Consider the following 25,564-nt stretch of genomic DNA (forward strand, 5'->3'; position numbering starts at 1 on the left):
AATTACAAGGTTTTATGATACTTTATAAATCTGAATATTCTGGTGAGTATAGAAAAATCTCATAATTACAATTTGAATTTCCCTGATAATTAGTGCAATGAGTATTTTCATAAGTGCAATGGCCACTCAGTTATTCTAAATTTTTTAAGTGCCAGTTAATGTTTCATCCATTTTTCATTTGTTCATTTATTTTTCTTACCAGTCATATATGTTAGCAAATATCTTCTTCACTCTTTGTGTCACTCTCTTAAAGACATCTATTTATGAACAGCATTTTGATGCAATGCTACTTATCAATATTTTTTGTATCTTGTTTTCAAAATGTTTTTCCACACTCAAAATCCTCAAGAGATTTTTTCCCCTTCAAGAATGTCTTAGATATTTTTAGTCCTTTGCATTTCTGTGTAAATTTTAGACTCAACTTGTTAAATTATATTTTAAAATATCTTTTGGCATTAGTTGATTTTAAGAATTTTCTTCCCTTTAATTTTCAGGAGGTTTTACTATAATGTTTCCACGTGTGATATTCTTTATATTTATCGTGCTCTGTGTCTGCTGTGATTCTTAAATATGTGGCTATAGCTGTTTCACCAATTTTGCAAAAATTTTAGTCTTTGTCTATTTAAATATTGATTCTTTCTCAATTTTCTCTCTTCTCCTGCTGCTGCTGCTGCTAAGTCGCTTCATTCGTGTCCGACTCTGTGTGACCCCATAGATGGCAGCCCATAGAGCATCAATTGCATATATGTTATAACTTTTCACTATATTTCCATATGTCTCTTTTCTGTGTTTTTCCATCTTTTCCCTCATGCTTCAGTTTATTAATCCTCCTTTCATCTATGCTAATCAGTTTTAAATTCATTTACTGAGGCTTCCCTGATGGCTCAGTATGTAAAGAATCTGCTTGCAATGCAGGAGCCACAGGAGACACAGGTTCCATCCCTGGGTCAGGAAGATCCCCTGGAGGAGAAAATGGCAACCTACTCCAGTATTCTTGCCTGAAAAATCTCATGTACAGAGAAGCCTGGTGGTCTACAGCCCATAGGGTCACAAAGAGTCAGACATGACTGAATATGCAGTATGCATTGAGTCTTCAAATTTGATTATTGTATACTTTACTTCTAAATTTTTCTTAGGTTTCTTTTTATGAATTTTAACTTTCTATTAAAATTCATCTTGTCTTATATTTTCCTAAATATTTCAATCACAGTTATTTTACAATGCCTGTATTTCCCATGTGTTTGTTTCTACTGTTTTTTTTTTTAATCTGTTGGTTCAGCTCATGGTATAAATTTTATTTTTATACAGTATTTTAGTTGGATATATCATGCTTTTATTGAATGCAGGAAATTTTGCATGAACATTTTTAGAAATAACAAGCAGAATGATAACATCTTTATAAAGAATTTAATTTGTGTCTATTGGTTAAGAAATGAGGGACAGGTTACCTTTATACAGTCTAGGTTTCAAATTGAAGCTGGCCCTTAGTTTTGTAAATTCTGTTCTACTATTATTAGCTATCACTCATCAAGTGTACCCATTCAGTCATCCAGTTAAAAGCCAAAGTTTATACCAAAGATTCTTCTCCTTGGAGACCTTCACACTCTAATTTCTTTCTTTTTTCCTCTCTCTCCACCTGGTCACTGTGAGACTGCCTAAAGCTTTGCTTAGTTTCTCAACCTTTTGGTCACCTTTCACCCAATTTACCTGCTTCTGTTATATTCATCTTCCTGGAATCTAGATAGATGTTTAATACTTGGTAAAACAAGTCATGCCAGATGTTGGGCTAATTTCAGTTTCTATCTTCTCTCTCAGATCTGTTAGCCTGTTAGGCTTTCATGACTTTCTGACTGTTCCCAGTTTTTAAAGTTTTGTTTTGCCTGAGAAACTTATTATATTAATAAGAACCTACAGGGCTGTAGGAGAAACTGGGAAACAAAGTTCCAAAGAAAGAAACTGCAGAATCAGAGACAAGTCACTAACTTGCACCCCTGAAGCCAGCTGCTCCCACCGGCTGAAGAGAGAACAGAAAGGTATGTTAGTGGAGAGACTTCTGAAAAGGCCAGTCCTTCTGGACCTGGTGTGGAGCTTAGGATCACAACTGGTCATCATGAAGAGGATCTAAGTGTAGTGGAGAAAAGAAAGGTCAAGGGGGAAACATGGACAGCCCTGCAAGATGTCAGATCCTTCTCTTCTACCTCTCAAATCTCGTGCAAATTTTGATTTGGCCAACTTTAAACTGGAGCCATCCAGAGAAAGGAATTCTGGGAAACATAGATCTAACATAGGCAAGTTGACATGGTACAAAACTGGCAAAGATACAAAAAAAAAAAAAAGTACCCACAGAGAGACCAAATAGCCAGTATACATGCTGAAATAACTAAACTTCACATTTATTCAGAAAAATGCCACTTGAGAACACAATGAGATACAGTATCACAAGCATGTCATTGGGTAAAATTAGAAGTGTTAATGAAGATCATATAATCCTGGCAGAGTGTAAATTGGTTCAACCGCATTAAGAATCTCTTTGGAATATGAAATAAAATTAAAGATCTGCATCCATTGTAATCCAGTGATTTTACTACTCAGTTCAGTTCAGTTCAGTTGCTCAGTCATGTCCGACTCTTTGCAACCCTATGAATCACAGCACACCAGGCCTCCCTGTCCATCACCAACTCCCAGAGTCCACTCAGACTCACATCCATCGAGTCAGTGATGCCATCCAGCCATCTCATCCTCTGTCGTCCCCTTCTCCTCCTGCCCCCAATCTCTCTCAGCATCAGAGTCTTTTCCAATGAGTCAACCCTTCGCATGAGGTGGCCAAAGTATTGGAGTTTCAGCTTCAACATCAGTCCTTCCAATGAACACCCAGGACTGATCTCCTTTAGAATGGATTGGTTGGATCTCCTTGCAGTCCAAGGGACTCTCAAGAGTCTTCTCCAACACCACAGTTCAAAAGCATCAATTCTTTGGTGCTTAGCTTTCTTCACAGTCCAACTCTCACATCCATACATGACCACAGGAAAAACCACAGCCTTGACTAGATGGACCTTTGTTGGCAAAGTAATGTCTCTGCTTTTCAATATGCTATCTAGGTTGGTCATAACTTTCCTTCCAAGGAGTAAGCATCTTTTAATTTCATGGCTGCAGTCACCATCTGCAGTAATTTTGGAGCCCCCCAAAATAAAGTCTGCCACTGTTTCCCCATCTATTTCCCATGAAGTGATGGGACCAGATGCCATGATCTTCGTTTTCTGAATGTTGAGCTTTAAGTCAACTTTTTCACTCTCCACTTTCACTTTCATCAAAAGGCTTTTTAGTTCCTCTTCACTTTCTGCCATAAGGGTAGTGCCATCTGCATATCTGAGGTTACTGATATTTCTCCCGGCAATCTTGATTCCAGCTTGTGCTTCATCCAGCTCAGCGTTTCTCATGATGTACTCTGCATATAAGTTAAATAAGCAGGATGACAATATACAGCCTTGACGTACTCCTTTTCCTATTTGGAACCAGTCTGTTGTTCCATGTCCAGTTCTAACTGTTGCTTCCTGACCTGCATATAGATTTCTCAAGAGGCAGGTCAGGTGGTCTGGTATTCCCATCTCTTTCAGAGTTTTCCACAATTTATTGTGATCCACACAGTCAAAGGCTTTGGCATAGTCAATAAAACAGAAATAGATGTTTTTCTGGAACTCTCTTGCTTTTTTCATGATCCAGCGGATATTGGCAATTTGATCTCTGGTTCCTTTGCCTTTTCTAAAACCAGCTTGAACACCAGGAAGTTCACGGTTCACGTATTGCTGAAGCCTGGCTTGGAGAATTTTACACTAGACATTTACTAATTACACAAGTACACAGACAGAAGCTTACCAAAATGTTCACAGCAGTATTGGTTTTAACAGAAGAAAAGGAAAATTAAATGTCCCTTAGTGGGATTCTAATAGATAAACATCTCTTTGTTCACATGCCAAAAAGACTGTCGAGTAGTCAAATTGAAAGAATTAAAACTAAATATATGAACACGAGTGAATCTTAAGAACAGTGTTGAAAAAGCAAGCTGCTGAATAATATACAGAATGTAATAGAATTTCTATATGTTTTTAAATATGCAAAATAATACTAGTACATATATTTATGGAATTCATACATATGCAGGAGAAATATAAAACATTCCAAAGAGTGAGATGGAATTCAGAGGAATGCAATAAAGGAGAGTTCATGAGAGACTTCAATTGTATTTGTAATGATTTATTTCTTGTGCTTGGTGCTGGCTGCATGGATGCTTATTTTATTCCCCCAATGCCTATTTTCTCTCCAAATTTATTTCTTAATCATTGAAAACAGAAACTTGGTCTTGCCAAGTATATTTCATCCCACCTGCCTTTGAAAATTGTCAGTTATTCTTACCTACTCACTTCACAAGCCAGAGCATCTTCCAAACCTAATTTCCCTGTTTATTTAAAGTTTTTTCTCTCTCTTTACATAAAATTAACTGTAGTTGTTAGATATTTTTAAGGCATGGTTAAGGCTGAGCTCTGATTTTTTTTAATTTGATAATACTATCTTTGGGACTTTTACTTTATTAAATAAATGTGGATATGTTTGATATATTTTTCTCTCTACAGGTAGTGTCTTCTTTGGGAATTGATTTAAAATGGGATGGGGCATTTACTGAAAAGTATTTAGAGAATTTATACTTTTTGCTAAAAAATTGAGAATTCTTTTAACTTTTTATTTTGTAATGTAGTATAGCTGATTAACAATGATGTGATAGTTTCAAGGGGACAGCATAGGGACTCAGCCATACATATACGTGTATTCATTCTCTTCCAAACTCCCCATATCATGCCAGATAACATTGAACAGAGTCTCATGTGCTATACAGTAGGTCCTTGTTTGTTATTGATTTTGAATATAGCAGGATGTACATGTCAACTCCAAACTCCCTATCAAAAAATTGAGAATATTTGCTCACCAGACTTTTAGGCGGTGACCTGGAAGGAAGAGCAATCTGGCAGGGCTGCTCCATTGGAGAGAGGAGTCTATGACACAGGAGAAACTAACAGGGGCATCCAGGCTTTGGAAGCTAATAGAATAGAAGGGAAGAAACTAAAAGAAGCAGCAAGACAGGAGAATGTCACAGACTCTGTGAAACCGTCCTCCATCACAGCCTATCAAACATTCAACATGCTCGTGACATCACAGAATGCTGAGACTGAGATTCATTTCCTTTGAGGGAAGAATGAAAGAGTGAATGTTTGCATCCAGGTCTGACACAGCAGAGAACTAGAACAGCACACACGCATGGCAGCTTGTGTGTGTGTGTTAGGCACTCAGTCGTGTCTGACCTTTGCAACCCCGTGGATTGCAGCTTGCCAAGCTCCTCTGTCCATGGGATTCTCCAGGCAAGAATACTGGAGTGGTTGCCAGTTCCTTCTCCAGGGGATCTTCCCGACCCAGGGATCAAACCTGGGTCTCACACATTGCAGGCAGATTCTTTACCATCTGCCACCAGGGAAGCCTGTATAGGAGCTTAGAAGCAGAGAACTTTAGAGAAAACACAGCTAATAAAAACAAATTTTCAAGAGAGCTTTGAACAAGTAGACAAGTGGAAAGCAGGCCATGTTTATTCAGTTTTCCAAAGGATAGATGCCCCACTATTGAACTCCCTATTACATGAAAAGATATTTAAAACAGACTGGACAGTTCCCATCCCCCTTAATACAGCTGGTAAATAAAATTGAGGTATACTGCTTGTTTTCAGAAGAGTTTCTTCAGAGCAAACAAATTCAAATAATGCATTTAATTGTATATGTTCTGCTTAGGCCTTAGCTGAAGAAAAACTGAAATATTTTCCCAGAGAAAAATGTGAATTAAAGACAAAGTCACATGCTAATTTCATTTTTACATCTAAATATGTAATGAGAATGGCTTATTGCTTTTTGGCAAATAGACATAAACTTTTGCCTCTCTCTCTTCAGGACATGTAGATGTTAATACTGCATAATTCCTAATCAAGGCAAAACTCTGTGAATAAAATATGCAATACTTGAGAAGATTTTTTAAATTCAACATTTTGTACTCATTACAATTATATATTTCAACAATATTAAGCATGTATGTCAATAACTTTCATTGAAACTATTTTTTTCTTATTCTATTTCTTATGAACTATTTAATCAGTAAAATTATTCTACTTTACTTTAAATTTTAAAAGTGCTTATATGTTAGAAAAAGAACTATGCTAGAGAAATAAGATAAGTAAAATTTCTTTGATTAAAAATAGTAAGACCTGTGCAATACTAAAAATTTTCTTTTCTTATTACTAAGTGACTAAATTTTAGTGATTTTTGGTTTTACATATAATATTTGTGTCTTTTAATTCCTTGCTGATATGAGAACTGTCTCATATTATGTCTTGATGGTTTTCAATGAGAGGAGAAAGCTGAACCAGACATTTCTTGGTTTTAAGGACTCTTTTGCTAAGAAATAGAAAAGCTTATCTTCTATCAAAAGTTTCATGGATGGTAAAAGTTAGAACAAATCTCCTTAATATTAGAGTGGAAGGCTCTCGAGTCAAAATCGTGATTCAAAATAACTACATGGGTAAAGACAAGCAACCAGGATGGGCAGTACAGCACAGGAGCTTATAGCCATTATCTTTTAATAACCAATAATGAAATATAATCTGCAAAAATACTGAATTGCTGTGCTGTACACCTGAAAGTAACATAACACTGTAGATCAACTACACTTCAACACAAATTAAAAAACAATAAAATACCACTTGAGTGAACTGCTGAACTGCTTTGTGCCTCAATTTCTTCATCTCTAACAAGAAAATACAACCGTATGTCTCTTATAGGTCTGTTTGGATGGCTGGATGAGATCAAGTGTGTAGAATTCCCAACATAATGTTGGACATAAACTAAGATTTGATAATTGCTAGTTCTGCATCATTTAAGATGATATAGGTGAAAAACAGCCATCACAGATGACAAAGGTATAAATATAAATATATATGAATGTAAATATGTAGATACACACAAATATATATATATATATATATATATATATATATATATATCCCTGTTTGTATAAAGAGGCAAAGCTGAATGAATAGAATCAGTAGGGCACAAGGCCTAGGCTGACTTGCTGACCAGCTACTTTGTGACTTGGTGAATTTGATTTCCACACATCTCACTTTCCCTGTTTGGGAGTTTAGACAAGAAGATTTTTATGATTCTAATTCAGTCCTAACAGTTACTGATTCTTTCTTTTTTAATAAGCCAATAGTATCAAACAGGAATACGTGAAGTCCAAGTTTAGAGAAGAGTGACTCTCTAAAGAGAAAAACAAAAAGCTAGAGATTTTGCTGTCAAATTCGCTGAGCAACAGAAGCTCAACAATAAATTCAAATATCATTTTTATAAAGAGCTGTTATGAATGCAATGTTTGTGTTCTCCAAAATCTGAACGTTGAAATTCTAAGCCCCAGCATGATGACATTAGAAGGCGGGGCCTTTGGGGGTAATTACGTCAGGATGGTGGAGCCCTCATGAATGAGATTAGTGCCTTTACAAGATGATTCAGTAGAGCTTTCTCCCTGTCTTTGCTCTCTATCACGTGAGGATACAATAAGACAACCATTTGCAAGCCAGAAAGCAGGCCCTCCCCAGACACTGGATCGGCTAGCACCTTCAACTTGGACTTCCAACCTCCAAACCTGTGAGAAATAAATTGTGGTTTAAGCCACCCAGTCTATAGCTTTCTGTTGCAGCAGCCTGAACTAACGCAGAAGTGAATTCTTCTCGAGTGAACCTATTCCTTCTCTCGTCATCATCGTGCCTCTAGGTGAGGTGATGAGGAAGGAGGCCCTTATCTGAAGATGGGGAACTTTATTTTCAGGTTGTATATCTTTTATTTATATATTGTCTACTTCTCAGTTGCCCTCTTTTATAAAGAGGAGAATTTTAATATCTACTTTATAGAATATTACAAAAGTTTAAAGAGTTTAATTATTAATTAAACTGAATTATATTGATAGAAAATCTAATCAATTTGTCAATTTTTCCTTTTAGTGATGTGTATTAATATTTATTTGTGTATTACTCAATATGCTATTTATGTGTTATCCAATACATTTTGTATATCAGTGTGTCTATTCATAGGTAAAAGAGAAAAGGAAAGGAAATGGATATTCTAGAGCATATACACTATGTAAGGCACAATGACAGACGATTAATAAATATTTCAAAAACATTATCTGAATACCATGGTAATTAGTACTGTTCACATTTTTCAGATTAAGAAGTTGAAACTCATAAATGTTAAGTAGCCTTCCTAAGGTCATAATATCTGAAGCTATATATCCAAAGACACAGCTAGTAAATGTTAGAGTCTGACTTCATATCAGATTGGTTAGCTGCATAGATTGTATAACCTGGACATGAAACCATGTGACATGGGAAAGAGCTGAACTTCACTATCTGGCTGTACTGTCAAAAGCCTAAAACTTATGCCCTAACTCCATCACTTGCTACCTGTAGAACTTTGTAACAAGATACTTAACCATTCTGAGCCTCGGTTTCCTTATTTCTAAAATAGAAAACTGGAGATGTTGTTGGTGCTCCCCCCAGATCCTTTTGATCATCCAATCCAGAGCACCCATTTCCTTTCTGCTATCAGTATTGATTCACAATAACCCCCTTCTCCAGAGAACTGCCCCCAGAGTAATGGTCAAACAGGAACTTCCGCGTGTCCCCAGAGATCTTGACCAATGCCTGATGGATACAAAAGGTCAACTTCTGGCAACAATGGGGTACAGATTGTGCTCAGTTTTTCAGTGGGAATAGACTGAAGCTCATGACCTGAAGCTCCGTTGAAACCTTCTTTTTGCTTAGTTTTTATTTCCCATCCTGTCCTGCTTCCTTCATGCCCCTTTCTCCTGTGGGTAGTTTTTTCAACTTTTAGATGACCTCAGACAAAAATATACACTAAAATAATATAAGAAAAAGGTGAAATAAATATATGGGAACGATTTTAACTGTAGAGTACTACAAAAGTTTGATATGAATATTATACAGAATTATAAAACAAGTCAAATATTTTTTATACCTTTCCCTGGAGCATTAATAACTATTACCTTTCAGACCTAGCATACTTGCATTCTCTCTTCTCTCACACATATCAAACCAAATAATTAGTTTATGCTTTAATTCTTTAGTCAAACCGCTGCAATCTTAAGGTCAGGACGCATTCAAGACTATGAAAAGAAAAGATGGATTTGATCAGTCCCTCTTGGTTATACTGGTTTAGTCTAGGTGAATATATTTTGCTAATCTGGAGGCATTCAGTGCTTTTGTTCAAGTACCTCCTAAAATATATTTTTTAAATTGTATTTTTAGCTGTTAGCTAAAGTTTTATATTTAAGGCTTAATACTTAAACATAATTATAAGTTCCAACAAACTTTGTATTACATTTGTGTCTTAAATATTTTTCATCAAAACATTAGCGCAACAAATTAAACGTATTTAATTTAGAAGAAAAATAGCTACCAAAGAATTAATTGGCAAAGCCAGTTCTTAATTGTGAAACCAATGATCTAAATTAGACTTTTCTATTGAGGGAAAAAAACTTGATTTTTTTTAATCACAGTAAACATGTAAATATCCATTCCCACTATCACTTAACTTCTGAATTCTAAGATCCAGAAGTAATACATGGTTTGGGGGAGATAGAGTACGTTACAGGAGCCTAGCCATCAGTCTTTCCCCTAGATAAGAAAGGGCACTTTCCTCTGTAATATTTTTCCTGATGCCTTTCTAGCTTTACCATCTTGTGATTTTCCCCGTGTCACTTCTCAAATTGTTTCTTTCTTTGGTATCCCAGAAGTGCCTTGGAATAACACACTGTACTGATTTCAGATGAATGAGGGGAAGACAGAGGGTCTGTGAAGAGAGATATGGGAAAGAACTGGCTCATCCCAGGAAATGCTCTAACAGGTCAGTTTTAAGAAAAACTTAAGTATGAAAATCGACCTCTGAAAATATTCCTACCTGGGTAACCTTTGGGAATCCTCCTTATATCTCCAGAGCTATGCATGTCACCACCCCTGCCTCTTGGTCACCCCACACATAGCCAGATGGCTAGAGACAAGGGACGTCTGCTGGATTCCTCTCAGAGGGAGTCCATAGCTAAAAAATGTGTTACTCTTTGTTTCCCTTTGTTATTTATTATTCTTTGGTTGCATGTAACTGAACTTCAACCCAACTTCATACAAATGGGCATGAATTACAGAATACATTGGGGTCTCACGGAGCCCAAGACCCATCGTGAAGGACTTCCAGAACGCGGTGGAATCAGGAAATGGAACACTAGCACTCTCTCTTCTGTCTTTCATCTCTGCTCTTCTCTGTATGTCTGATTCACATTTCTCTCTCTCTTTCTCTGCTTTTCTGATCTATGAGGTAGAGTAACATGGCTACTGAAAATGCTTTGGTATAATTTTGACCTGTCTTCCAGAGAAAGACTGAATATGCTTTTCCAAAGAAAGGAAACTTTAGGGGAAGATGGCATCATATACTCAGTCTTGATCAGTCTTGATGGAACTATGCCCCCTTGATTCATGTAAAATCACAGGGTTGAATCAGGTTTGAAATAAGGCTTCTGAATAGATAAAACATTCAGCATACACCCAATGCCTTCCAAGGTTGGACAGAAGATCTAGCCACAAGCGTTTAGGACAATTCTCAGCTCTGAGTTGAGCCAATGTAATTCCTGTCTTAGGAATATTTTCATATTAGTCTGCCCATAAAGGGACTAAATGCAATATTCTGAGACTTAAGAATGTCATACAATAGAAGGGACATTATTTGAGGATTACAAATGGAACAGGAATGAGACCATCTGCCCATGAAATCATATCATACTTACTTCTAAGATGGTAAGTCCGTTGTGGAGGTGGGAGAGAAGACTAATTTGAAGTGATATGAGAAAAGAGGTAATTTTTAAAAACTGCTTATCCTCAATGAGACATGTGGTTGCTTTCCTTGCTCTACTCCTCTATTCTAGTGGTTTTCAATCCTGAGTAGCAGACGTTCTCAGTGTTCACTCATATCCTCTCCAAACCTTTTCCATTTTTATACAAAACAGCTGTCTGTGTGTTTTTACCTGCATCTCTGTCAGAGTGATGTCCTCAGACTTCCTTAATCTTTGCCTCAGTGTAGAGAGAGCAGAAAGGGCCTAGGAATTTATATCTCCATTACTGACTAAGTAAAATATTCAGCTCTCTGGTCCCTGATGGGGACAGCTTAGAGGTGTGACTTATAAGTGCAGAAGTCACCTGTAGGATTGAGCCGAAGTTATCATCTGGGTGTTTCATTAACATCAGACTGTTGACTTGCTTCCTTCCCTTTCCTGTCACGTGCCATACTTCTCTGTGGTTTTAACAAATCACTTTTATTTGAATCTTTATCTACAGGTCTACATCTGGGGACCCCAATCTTAGATACTGACTGTCCATTAGAATTACCTAGGAAGCTGGTATATTTGGGAGAATAAAATTCTTCATCCAGGCCATGAGTAAGAGAAACAAAGTGAATTTTTACCCTAGAGAATTAAATAAAAAATGTTCAGTTCGGTTAAGTCACTCAGTGGTGTCTGACTCTTTGTGACCCCATGGACTGTAGCATGCCAGGCCTTCCTGTCCATCACTGACTCCCGGAGCTTGCTCAAACTCATGTCCATCAAGCCAGTATGCCATCCAACCATCTCATCCTCCGTTGACCCCTTCTCCTCCTGCCTTTAATCTTTCCCAGCATCAGGGTCTTTTCAAATGAGTCAGTGGCCAAAGTATTGGAGCTTCAGTTTCAGCATCAGTCCTCCCAATGAATATTCAGAACTGATTTCCTTTAGGATTTACTTGTTTGATCCCTTTGCAGTCCAGGGGCTCTCAGGAGTCTTCTCCAACACCATAGTTCAGAAGCATCAATTCTTTGGCGCTCAGCTTTCTTTATGGTCCAACTCTCACATCCATACATGACTATTGGAAAGACCATAGCTTTAACTAGATGACCCTTTGTCAGCAAAGTAATGTCTCTGCTTTTTAAGATGCTGTCTAGGTTGGTCATAGCTTTTCTTCCAAGGAGCAAGTGTCTTTTAATTTCATGGCTGCAATCACCATCTGCAGTGATTTTGGAACCCAAGAAAATAAAGTCTGTCACTGTTTCCATTGTTTCTCCATCTATTTGCTTTTTTACCTTTTAATAAGTATATAATGTTCCTATAAAACATGTGTGTATGTGTATGCATGCACATATATGAGAAAGAGACATCATCAGAGACTGAGAGATACAGATGGATAAAGAGGCATTCTTTTGTGTTATTTAAAATAACTTCTGGGTTTGAATTATGAAAAAAAGTACATATTGTAGGTGTCAGTCAGGATTTGAAGAGAACCATTAGGAGATACATATACATGTATCTTTATCAGTTCAGCTCAGTCACTCAGTCGTGTCTGACTCTTTGCAACCTCATGGACTGCAGCATGCCAGGCCTCCCTGTCCATCACCAACTCCCGGAGTTGATATGTATCTTTATATGTGTGTATATATAAAGAGGTTTGTTTATAAAGGATTGGCTTACACAGTTGTGAGCTGACAACTCTGAAATCTGTAGGGAAAACTGGCTGGTTTGAAACAGGCAGAAGCTGAGCATTGCAGTCATGAGGTAGAATTCTTTCTTCTCCAGGAAACCTGAGTTTTTGCTCATAAGGCCTTCAACTATTAATAATTGGATGAGGCCAATCCATGTTATCAATGGTAATTCCCTTACTTAAAGTCAATCAGTTGTAGATGTTACCATATTCATAAAATACATTCACAGCACAACCTGGCCTAGTGTTTGGTTAACTGGGTATTGTAGCCTAGTGTGGGTGCTAAGTCACTTCAGTCTTATCAGATTCTTCGTGACTGTGTGGACCACTCAGTCCATGGGATTCTCCAGGCAAGGATAGTGGAGTGGGTTGCCATGCCCTTCTCCAGGGAATCTTTCTGACCAGGGATTGAACCCTGGGTTTCTTACATCTTCTAGCATTCTCAGGCAGGTTCTTTACCATGGCCTAGTTAGATTGACACAAAAGACTACTCATCATACTGCAGGACTAATAAAGTAAGGAAGAAAAAAAATAGTTTTGTTGTGTCAAATTAGCACATAAACATGGCATTCCCAGAAACCGCTTGGCATTTATGCAGTAATAATAAGTTCACATATTATTAAACTGATCATATTCACTTCATGCAAAAGGCAGTGACTCACAAAAATAAACTCTATATATGCTGTATATCTATATATAGATATATTCATATTTCTAAATAAAAATTGGAAAAGAAGTTAATGCTTTTTGTTGCAGCTAAGACACATTCAGAGGACATTTGTTTGTAGTCCAGCCTGTTTAATATTAACAACTGTCAGCAATTGCCCAACAGCACCCATCTATAAAACACTAGAGTGTTGATAGTGTTCGCACTACAGTGTTGAGAGTGAGGGAGAAACCAAGCCTTGGCCTAAGGTATCTAACAAGTTTGCGAGAGTGGTAGTGATAGCAGGATTGGAGTAGAAACGCAGGCCCTAGAGAAGATGTAGTGAGATCAAAGTCAGGCCAAGCGGAGTATAACCAATCCAGTCAAGGAGAGGCCATGCGGCAGACTAGCAAAGCTTCCACAGTAGAAGCAGATCAGGCATGCAGCCACAGGCATGCAGGAGTATCCTGGCATATAAAACACAACGAAGATGCACATTCTAGTTACTGCCTCTCATACGGTAGCAAGGAAACCCCACACGGGTTAGACAAATTACTTAGAACTCCTGATTGGTGTTACTGTCCTTCACAAATATTTGGTCTCCTTCTAATTTTGAATGTGTGGCAGGATCACATACCTGTGCCCACCTTGAAATTATGTGTGGCCACATGAGGAGTTCGGGTCAATGAACTGTGAGGGTAGTCATTTGTGAGTGTCACTTCTGGACAGAAGCACTTGTTTACTGGAGCTCAGCTCTCCAGGGCTCTCCTCTCCTGCTGGGTGACTGTGAAATGCTGATATGGGTGCTTCTGCTTGCCTGATTGAAGCTGGCTGGAATGCTGAGCCAGCACACGAGGAATGACTGCCCTGGAGGGTGGCCCAAGCCTACAGAGGACTTCAAATTGCGTTAAGTTACTGAGATGGTTCCGTTTTACTGCAGCATAGCTTATAACCCACCTGAATGTGATGTGGAAACAGGCATAGCGCATATTCAGTTAAATAGTTACAGATTTACCAGGACTCTCAAGCAGTCAGTCTCTGTCTCTCTCTCTTATAAACTGTTTTGCTCTTTTGATTTTGGGCACTGAGTATGCTATAGAAACAACGAGGACAGGCAAGGAGGGAATGTATTATAGTCATTTTTTGAATGAAGAAAATGAGTGGTCACAATTAGAAGGTGTTAACTTTTGAAAACCCACAGAGGGTATGAAGTAAAAATCTTAGCTGCTCTTTCTGTCCTCTGTATGATTCAGTGAGGAGTTTCTGAGTTTGTAAAAATATAAATCTCAAACTAGCTCTAGAAAACAGGATTTGTGGTCAAGATATTGAGGGGTCTCATAAATCCAGAAAAAGTTGTAAACAACCAGGCCTTTCAAAGGACAAAAAGAAAAACAGATTTAGGAATCTCTCTGTCTCTGTCTTTGTCTCCTCCCTTCACCCCTGTTGACTCTGACCTATGGTCCCTCTGGCCTGAATAGTTTTATCTGTTTACCTACCTTACACATGAATCATTTGCTAGTAGCCAAATCAGTTCCGGCTGGCAAGCCCTTTCATTCAAACAACCACACCCAACTTTCCTCTGAATTTTTAAGTCATATTCTTCCAAGACGGAGAAGGCAATGGCACCCCACTCCAGTACCCTTGCTTGGAAAATCCCATGGATGGAGGAGCCTGGTGGGCTGCAGTCCATGGGGTCCCTAAGAGTAGGACACGACTGAGTGACGTCACTTTCACTTTTCACTTTCATGCATTGGAGAAGGAAATAGCAACCCACTCCAGTGTTCTTGCCTGGAGAATCCCAGGGATGGGGGAGCCTGGTGGACTGCCGTCTATGGGGTCACACTGAGTCAGACACGACCAAGAAAGTACCTGTTTAGCCTAGCTTACTTTGTAAATTAGGTTTGGGAAGTTAAGGCCACTGGTCCTTAGATGTTCTCTAGTTAGACATTCACTTACCCTAGTTCAACCCTCTGCAATGACAGCAGCTGAACCTGTGAATTGATGATCACCACAGCAGGTGCTGTGGCTGGGGCATTTTATCCAAAATGGGAGTGGGCAGGGTGGGCACCTGAAAGCACAGGTAGAACAATTTCCCTGAATGTCTATACTGGATGTCTGGACATCAAGGACACCCTGAAAGAGAGAAGGAAACTATTTTGAGGGACTGCTTCTGAACAACCACCACCCAAATTCTGCCCACTTCCTCTTTGAAAATTGCTAATGTCTGGCCTAACTTATCACCAGGGAATAATTTAGATGTTGCAAACAATGGAACCCTTTGTGTATTTGGAGAAAGAGAAACTGTGAGTAACACTGAGCCCTCCCCTGGATTTACACACGTAATTTATGCTTACAGTGGGGACATGTGAGAGACACACCTCATATGAAAAAGGATCTTCTGAATTCCATCCCGTTTCTCATTCTGGAGGCATGAGTCAATTTTTTTTACCCTATGAAAGTTGATTTTGTAATTAAAAAAAAAGTCTAAACATGAATTTTTATTTTTTTCTACAAATGCATTGAAATGCTTCTTTCTCTTTCTTCATTCTATTGAGATATAATTGACATATAACATTGTATAGGTTTAAGGTGTACAACATGATTTGATACATGTATATATGGCAAAATGATTACCACCTTAAGATTAGTTAACATCTAATACCTCACACAGATACAAATTTTTCCTTTGTGATTAAAACTTTCAAGAACTACTGAACTTTTTAAAGCAACTTTCAAATCTATGATCCTGTGTTACTAACTATAGTGACTATATTTTACACTACATCCCCAGGGGTTATTTATTTTATTATTATTATTATTTTTTAATAAATTTAAGGCCCTTTGCCTGGGATGCCATCTCAGCTTTAGGAAAAACCAGGCATAAAAAGTGCTACCCGCCAAGGTAAGAGACTTCTTCGGGGTTATTTATTTTATAAATAAACATCTGTAGCTTTTTTTTTTTTTAATTAAGTGTCTATACCATTTGACCACCTCCACTAAATTCTCCCTCCGCAACCTCCTTAAACCGACAGTCAATTCTCAGTTGTCATTTTACTCAAATTTTCAGCATTGTTAACACAATTCACTTCATTTGCTTGACCTCAGAGGCACCAAATTTCTCCCCCAGAAGCTACTCCTTTCTGTCAGATTTGCAGGTCCCTCCACTTCTGCCAACTAAAATAAAGGACCACTAAGATGTCACGACTACCAATTTTATACATCAACAGCCTGACCCTTGCCTCTCAAGTCCAGAGTCATATATCCAATTACCTACATGCCATCTCCACATCCATGTCAAATGTTCATCTCAAAGTTAACGTATCTAGAACTAGTTTTAGATCTTCTTCATAATATATGCTATTTCTGATGATCCCTTTCTCAGTAAATGGTAGCTCCATTTTTCCTTTGTTGAGACCCCACCCCAAACTTTGGTGTTCTTGACTCCAAGGAGTCCTTTTGATTTTCCCACACACTCTATCCAATCCATCAACACATCTTTTAGCTCTACCTTTAAAATATATTTGGAACTGGATACCTTTCACTTGTTCCTTCTCAGTAATCCAAACTACCTTATTTCTAGCTTGGATTATGACAATAATTGCATCCAGAGTCAGTTCTTACAAGAGACCGATGGTTTTCTCTAAGCTTGAATCATATCATATCACTTTCCTAATAAAATACTGCTTATTTCACCAGAAAAATGTTTAGAATCTTTTCTATGCTCTATGAGGCCCTGTATAATCTGACTCTATAGCACCTCTGTGATCTAGTCTTGGATCACTCTCTCTGGTTCATTGTGCTTTCACTACACTGGCCTCCTTTGACAGTTCTTTGCAAAGGTCAAACAGGCTCTTACATCAGGGCCTTTGCACATGCTATTTCTTTAACACAGAACACTCTTTTTCCAGATAGCTGCATAGATATTGTCTTTACTTCACTGACTCTCTGTTGAAATATTATCTTCTCAGAGATGTCTTCCCTAAACAATCTGTCTACAACAGTGAGCAACTCTGCCAACCACTCCTTTCAGTGCTGTTACCAGTATACATGATTTTTACCACTTAGCTCATCCAACATATTCTGTATGTGTAATTGTTCCTTTGTGTTGTGTGTCTCTCCTCACTGGAATCTAAAGTTTATGAATGGTGAGACTTGATATTTTCATGTCATATTCCCAGTGTCAGATATGTGTAGGTGTTCATTAAATGCTTACTATATATAGGCTTTCCAATAACCATGAATACTAGCAAAATCAAATACGGCTAATCAGAAGTTAATAGAAAGATGGCTAGTCTGACTGATTCTTTTTAAATAAAATATTTACTTGCAAATTCATGAATTTTCCATCAATAATGGGCAAAACTTACTTTGAGTAAGGTTAAATTTCTGCTGGCTTTGAACAGTAAAACCCATTTCTAATTACTATATTGATTTGGTATATGCAAATGTGCTTTTAGAGGGCTTGACAAAGTTTATCCTAAATTGATTTACCAGGTCTTCCACAACGTGTTATCTTTAGTTTGATTACTAAGCTGTTTGTGGTAGTTCTTGAAGATGTTCTCAAAGCACTTCAAGTGTAAACTCCAGCTCATTTCAGGTCAAATATTCTGAAATTCTGAGTTTAGAAAAGCCAGAACACATACAGTTCTACAGCATGAATAGTTCTTGGATGGTCAGTATAATAGCATGCATATAGCTATTTTAAATGTAAACATGTAGGATATGACACCCTTAATCTATTCTTAATTTTAAAATTAATAATGAAGCTAGAATTAAAACTATCTAGGAGAAAGGGCTATAAGATTTCTCTCCAGTGTGTGTGTATAAATAACTAAATATACACATACATAAATAATATATTAATATATATTTCTTATATTAGGAATATTGAAATATTCCTGAGTATGCACTATGGTACTTAACCTGTCATATATTGGATGCCAATATTCTTTTTAAGTTCATTCAGCAAAATTTGTTGAGCACTTACTCTGTGCCCAGAATTGGGATATGAAATGATGACACAAATATAAATAAAACAAATATAAAAATATTTATTAAATACAAATTAATGATTGCCCATAGGCTTGCCAAATTTTACATAAAACATATCCTCTCTTTATGAACTTAGCATACAATTCCATAAGTTATAACTTGGTCCCTGACTGAAAAAAAAACCCAAAACAAACAAACATATTTACTCCTGAATATATTCGTTATAACAACTTTCCCAAATGAGTAAAACTAACTTCTGGAAAAAACATGGTTCAATAAAATTTCAAGGGCAATCCAAAAGATAAATAATAAGAAGGCTTTTACTATAAATCTCAAATAAAATCCATTTTGAATATATTTTTCATAGAGCTTCTATAGTGAATAGGGTAGGACATGTTAAAAGTGAGTGTCAGAGGAATTAGCTTTAAGATAATAAATCTAATTCTCATACAGATTCATGGCTCCATCAGGATTGGCTGTATACTCTGCAGGTTCTTCAGCATTTAGCTCCATCAACTCAGGTGGGAATAGGACAGACATACTGCTGTCTGCCATCAGCTACTCAGAATGAAGTGTGTGCTTCAGATGAGTCAAAACCAGAAGCTACTATTCAACTCTTAATGTCAAAATGATAGTACTTTATCAAGAATCAAAAGGAAAGTAAAAAATTTCAAAGAGTTATTCTCAAAACAGGATATAAAATGAAATATCTTTACTTTTTTTCCCTTTAAAAAGTTTCTAGATTTAGTAGAACACTTAATAGCAAATTAACATTATCCATTTACTATAATTTGTACCAATGGAGGTAAACTGTGACTTGGAGCATTTGAATGCATAGATGACTCCAAATTCTCAATATTTTCTTTTTTTCCATATATATTATTCATAATTACTTTTGATGAAGTAGCACCGTATACCTAAATGTTTGCATAGAGAGTATATGTGCAACTCACATATAACAAGATTTATATTTGAGAGATATTTGAATTAAAAGATTAATAATGAATCCTTTATATATTTATGTACTACCTAGCACAGAACAGGTGTTCAAAATACAACTGGCAAATCAATAATTCATTGATAAAAATCAAAGTTTTATAATCATGTATTAAAAAGTAAACATATTTTTAGTCTCCTGGTAATTCTGTTATATAACAGATGCACAATAATTCTGGGCTTTACTTTTGAACTAACGTAGTAACTTTTGTGTGCTAAAGTGATATTTCTAGTAAATGGGCAGCATTGTTCTATGTGGTAGTTTAGGCACTCAGCTCTTTCCATGTGAGGGTAAACCCTCTCTAGGACTCTAGAAGTCTCTGAATTTAGCTATAGATGGGAGCCCAGAGGCTGGAGAATGCATATCTACTGCTTAACTGCCTAGTCAAAAAGTGATGAAACACTTCAGCCCACAGCTTATTGACCAGAACTAGTCACATGGACCCACTCAGATGCAAGCGGGTGCAGGTGGGAAACGGAGTCCTTACCTAGCTAGACGCTTTGCAGAGAGTATACTAAAGAAGGGGAAATGCAATTTTTGGTAGACAGTAAGGTTTTGGACTGCAAGGAGATCCAACCAGTCCATTCTGAAGAAGATCAGCCCTGGGATTTCTTTGGAAAGAATGGTACTAAAGCTGAAACTCCAGTACTTTGGCCACCTCATGCGAAGAGTTGACTCATTGGAAAAGACTGATGCTGGGGGGGATTGGGGGCAGGAGGAGAAGAGGATGACAGAGGATGAGATGGCTGGATGGCATCACTGACTCGATGGACGTGAGTCTGAGTGAACTCTGGGAGTTGGTGATGGATAGGGAGGCCTGGCGTGCTGCGATTCATGGGGTCGCAAAGAGTCGGACATGACTGAGTGACTGATCTGATCTGATCTGAAGGTTTTTTTGCCAAGTTTTTTTTTTTTTTAATTTTTTCTCTTTTTCTTCACAGAGGATATTGTTGAATTCAGCATCCAGGCATTGCAGTAACTTCTTGAAAATGTAAATTCCATGTCTAAGGTGAGCTGATGCAAACGGTAACATAATCAAAGACAGACTGGGCAGTCTAACAGGATAAAAAGATACATGACAGTAGGAGATAGTAAGACATCTAAAAAAATACCTTTGATTTGGCTCTATCAGTAGGCCTGCTATGTGGACACAATTGGTCTCTAGTTAATAAGCTGCTGTCTAGTTTTCCTCAGTGTAGGGTCCAATTTTCATTAGGAAGATGTGTCTGTGTTGCAACAGTATGGAACCAGACACATGCATTAAAGGCACCTGATGATAATAAGATGTGTTGTAAAGTGATTATGATTCATAACATTTTTTCCCACACATATTTCAGCTAGGAGGTGTTCTAGACTTGTAGCGGACTGAAGGGTGTGCCTGAAAGGTGTGCCTTTATTTCCTATCTGCATCATAAAACTATTCTATGGTGCTGACAGTTTAAGCCTCTGAGCTTGGTACTAAGTTTTTTTTTTTTTTTTTTTTTTCAGTATCTGAAAAGTGAGTCCAAATATCGGTGGGAACTGTATCTCTGCTTGCAGTATGCAGGAAAGAACATTGCAGAGTTAGGAACAAGCATCCCTGGACATGGTTTCCTGATCTTTCCTCAAGCAGGCCCTCTTCTTCACCCAGAGGTCTTGGCATCCTTGCCTTGCTCTGTGCCATCTGGCTAGGGGCCAACTTCCCAAATCTGCCTTAGCAACTAGCTCTGCCTGTGCTCAAGAGGCTGTTTTCAACAACTCCTTGAGGCAATACCCTGTTCTCTCAGAACTCATTTTCATGGCAGTTCTACCGGACTAGGCTTCATTACCCGCAAGGGCCCTTTTCAATCTTTCCCCACCCCACACGAATTACCTATCACAGTGTCTGGCATATAAAAAGAGCAGGATTCATATTGCTTAAATGTATTGTTTGCCTAATTACCGCATAACAATCTTAGAGTTGTGAATTGGGCAGAAGATTTTGGACCTAGTGGCAGTCTCCCTGAGCCAGGGACATATCCTTTGGCTAAAAAGGCCTCCAGGAGGCTCACCTAACCTCCGACTGTGAGCTTCTATTCCTTGCAGACCATACTGCTGAAGCCACACTCATGTCATCAGTCAATTTTCTAAAACTTCTTTTCCAGTTTGAACTTTAATCCCTGTCCCTGACCTCTGCCGGTCCTTGGGGGTGAGGTTGGTTGGGGAGATGGGCTGTGGCGAGGTGACCTTCTTGCTGAGGGAAACCTGCTCCTCATTAGTAGTCCAGAAGGGAACATTTGGGTCACAGTCACTCTTTAGGTTCCCGTTGTCTCCTTCACACTCCTTCCAACCCGAGGACACCAGAATGGGGATCCGCCTTGGGCTGCAGTGCCCTGCAGGTATTAGGAGCACCAAGTGGGTATCGGATGATGGACTGGAGCTGGGAAGGCGGATGTCCTGTCACCAGTCCTGACCAGTCACTGGGTGTGCAGTGTCAACAGTAAAAAAGGCGACCCTCTCCGATGTTTCTCTTCCCTCCCTTCCCCCGCCTAGGGCTAACCTAGGTAACTCAAGAGTTGCCCGGGGTCGCGTGTCCTCCCGTCCCCATCCTCAGTGGGCAGCCCGCTCCCGCGCCCCGCACGCTCCGCCACGTCCCCGGCCGGAGACGCTAGAAGCGGCCCCTCCACCAAAGATGTGGATGCAGGGGTGGGAAACATTAATAATCACGACACTCCTCCCCAGCCCCCCACAAAAGCCCCAGTAGCAAAACAGGCAGTACACCCATCACAGCGGAGCCCGTCTCTCCAAGGTAAGTTGTTGATTCGTCGCCGTTTCGGCGATTCTCTCCGGACAGCTGCGGCAGCAACAGCAGCTGTGAGGCGGCCCCGGAGCTCCTCGAGCTCTTCCTTCCTCCGCCCTTCCTCGGCCGCCTCTCACCCCAACCCCCTTCCCTGCTCTCTTCGCCTCCTCCCTTCTTGCCCTCTCGCGGGCCACGCACGCACACACCCGGAGACACCCTCCGCACTTGGCTACTCACACTGCGGCTTAACCCAAGCCGGCAAGGCACGGTTGCCAAAGCGGCGCGGGGTGTGTGTGCGGGGTCCAGGGAAGGAGGCCAAATGGGGCTGGGGCGGGGGGTGGCATGGCAAAGCCTCTCTCCTCCTAGCCGCGACCCCCTGCCCATTCTCCTTCCCTAATCCCCGGCTGCCAGCAACAGTGACACCTGAGCGGGGAACTGGGCGGTGGAGGCAGCAGGCCCGCCGAACTGGCAGCCCAGAGAAAACAGAGCGAGGGGCGGGGACGCCGAGGAGGAGCGGGAGGCGGGGCCAGAGGGGAGGGCGCCGCTGGCAGTGAGTGACGCTCATGCCATCCAATGACCGCCCATAGCTTCAACGTCGGGGGCAGCAGGGGGCGGGCTCCGCGGGGAGGAGGAGGCCGCTCCGGCGCTAGAGGCGGGGGCCGGGAGGAGGAAGGGGAGGAGGCGGAGGCGGGAGCGGTGGCGGCGGCGGCGGCGGCCGAGGCGGCGGTGGCGGCGGAGGGTAGGTTGCGCCGGGGACTGAGTCTGCCGAGCTCCGTGGCTGTGCCTGTGTGAGTGAAGGAGCGGCGCGGGGAGGCAGAGGCAGGCGCGGGCGAGCGAGGCGGCGGGACGTCTCGGGCGGCCGCTGATCAGCAGCGGCGCTCGGAGTGGGGAAGCAGCGGCGGCAGCAGCAGCAGCATCGGCGGCCGCCTCTCCGCCGCCGGGGACGCCGAGGCGCGGCTAGTGGCACTGACATCGGCGGCCCTGCCTCTCCTTCCTCGCCCCCGGCCCTCCCCATGTGATCGGTCTTAATCCCAGCAGTGTGCGCGCTTGGGGCTCCATTCCGCGGTGCCCTATCTCCGTGCCAGGGTGGGTGCTCGTGTGTGCGCTTCCCCACCCCATCCCCCTTCCCCCAAGAATAAAAGAAGAACCGAGAGGCGTGCTTAGAAAATAAATAAATAACCACCACACACGCGCAGCCCGGAGCAGAGTCGGCAGGGCTGGCGGCGGCTGAGGAGGAGTGAAGGCGGCGGCGGCGGCAGCGGAGGAGGAGGAGGAGGGACGCGCGGAGAAGGCAGTAACTTTAAAGCCAGCTCAGAGCCCAGAACCTCCAGCCAAGCGGTTTGCAGCGCGGCGGCAGCGGCGGCGTTGAGTGTCTGGCCCGCCGGTCCGGTCGGGGTGTGCAGTAGGACGGACGAGCAGCGCGTCGCTGTCCCCCGGCGGCTGGAGATGTCCGAGCCCAAGGCAATTGATCCCAAGTTGTCGACGACCGACAGGGTGGTGAAAGGTAAGCGGCGCGCTGCGATCGCCTGGGTGCACCGTGTGCCGCAGGCACCCGGGAGGCTCGCCTCCCCTCCCCCCGCCTGGGGTTCTCTCCTCGCTCCAGCCACGGACCTTCTAGGATATTGTGCAACCCTCAAATCCCCCCTCTCTGGCGTGCCCTTCCCCCACGCTTCCCACCCAGCCCCACTTGGGGCATTTTTATTTACGGGGGCGTCAGTTGGCAAATGGCTGAGCCGAGGGGAGCCTGTGGCGGGGGTGGCGGTGGCGGGAGGGGGCGCCCGGGGGGGGGGTTGGTTGCTGGCAGGGTGTAGCTGCTGTGACAGAAATAGGAAGTGGGTGGCTGCTCGCGGGCTTGCATGGGATCGGGTTTATGGTTTTCGTTTGCAGAGGGAGGGGTGATTTATGGCTTTTAAAAAATTAATATGGCATTTTTATGTGGCCGTGGCTTTCCACCGCCTGCCTCGCCCGGGCATGGTTCTCTCGGCTCTCTATTGCAGCAATTCCCTCTGCGCCCCCTCCCCCTTCCCCTCCCCCCGAAAAGGGCCTGCACAGGACTCGCGAGAGAGCGGGAGAGCGTGGGGGGAGCCCGGCGCTTCCTTCCGCGCGGGGCGGGAGCGGCCGCACTGAGGGGGCGGCGGAGGGCACGCGCCGGGGCCGCGGGGGTCGTGGGAGGCGGGGGACGACCCGCGAGCCCCGCCGCCGCCGCAGCCCCGGGATTCCCCGCCAGGCCCTGAGAAAGACAGGAAAAGCTGTTCCCCAGCCTCCATCGCCGCCCCCAGCCTTCCCCAGCCGACCTGTCATTGCTCTCGAACGGTGCCCCGCAGAAGCACACCTCCCCGGTGCTGGTAACTTCACCCGGCTCGCCCCTTCCGTGCCCCTGGCACCCGCTCCTGAACGGGCTATTTGATTTCTATCATTGGCTCTTCTCCCCCGCCCCGGGATCACAGACTCCGGGCAGCAGTGGCTCTGGGGTTTTTGGAGGAGAGAAGCAGGGATGCCTCGGGTGTGGAAGGGGACAAGTAGTGGTCTCTCTCGCACCCGGGAATCCGTCGTCTCCGTTGTACTCATGGAGTGGGGAAGGAACCATGCTATACATTCTGGAAGGATGAAGCAACAGAGCAGATATACCAGGTTTAAGTAGTATCCCTACTTAATGTAAGCGTCCCTACACTCCTGGGGTCAGGACTGAGCAGAGCAGGGATGTGCATAGGCTGAGCGGGCCTCTGAAATTGGAAACAGCTCGGGCTGGTATAGAGAGAGTGTGTGTGTATGCCTGTGTGTTGTGTGTAGAACAGAGATTGTATCTAATGTGGCCTGAGCATGCAACTAGAGTGCAAGGCAGTGAAGTCATGTGCACCATGAACACTTAGGTGAAGTAACCCAGCAGTCTAAAAACCGTGCATGATGCCTGAGTCCTTCGGAGACTTCAGAAATGTTCATGGCTCCACTCAGGTTGGCTCAGTTTTTTTGTTTTTGTTTTTAAAGTGATGTGTGTGTGTGTGTCTTGTCTTGTTTTGGTTCTATTAGAATCATTCGTGCTTCAGTGCAGTATTCATAGACCCATCAAAATAAGTAGGTAGTATCTCTACCAAAATGACTTGAAATAGGTCTACAGATGCACAACTGTTCTTTCTGCAGGCATGGATTCTCATGTAAACAGTCAATTCAGATTCATTCAGAATTATGTTTTGTGTTAAGGGCCTGTGTGGACATTTAAAAAAAATTAAGACCTTTTGCTGAAATAGCAGAGAATAACTGTCTCCCTTAAGGTGTGAAGTTTAGGTGTAACTCCAGTCTGTATGTTGAGATTACCTTTTTTCAAAACACTTGATATAAAGCTTACAATTCATATGACAGCAGTAAATGTGTCAGCAATGAGGAAACACTCATATGTGCACACAGAATATCAGTTCTCTGTTTTAAGTCACAAAATGTGGCTTCTTAATGTAATTGTAAAATTGTCATCAAGTGAAGATTGTGAAAATAATTGTTCATACATTCTGGCTCAGTGTC

At 41.3% G+C, this 25,564-nt stretch overlaps 1 protein-coding gene across 2 annotated transcripts in view; it reads left to right on the forward strand.

Annotated features, from left to right (window-relative positions):
* Nucleotides 1-22,778: 22,778 nt before the first annotated feature.
* Nucleotides 22,779-25,564, forward strand: part of PPP3CA (protein phosphatase 3 catalytic subunit alpha) — a 323,853-nt gene continuing 321,067 nt past the window's right edge. Inside the window, exon 1 of one of the 2 annotated variants that reach the window (XM_006070039.4) lies at nucleotides 22,779-23,555. In XM_006070039.4, the coding sequence (XP_006070101.1) occupies nucleotides 23,498-23,555 (58 nt within the window). In that variant the 5' untranslated portion in view covers nucleotides 22,779-23,497. The remainder of the gene's footprint in view (nucleotides 23,556-25,564) is intronic. The other variant, XM_006070040.4, reaches the window with a different exon arrangement.

This window comes from Bubalus bubalis, chromosome 7, assembly GCF_019923935.1.
Source record: "Bubalus bubalis isolate 160015118507 breed Murrah chromosome 7, NDDB_SH_1, whole genome shotgun sequence".
Lineage (NCBI taxonomy): Eukaryota > Metazoa > Chordata > Mammalia > Artiodactyla > Bovidae > Bubalus > Bubalus bubalis.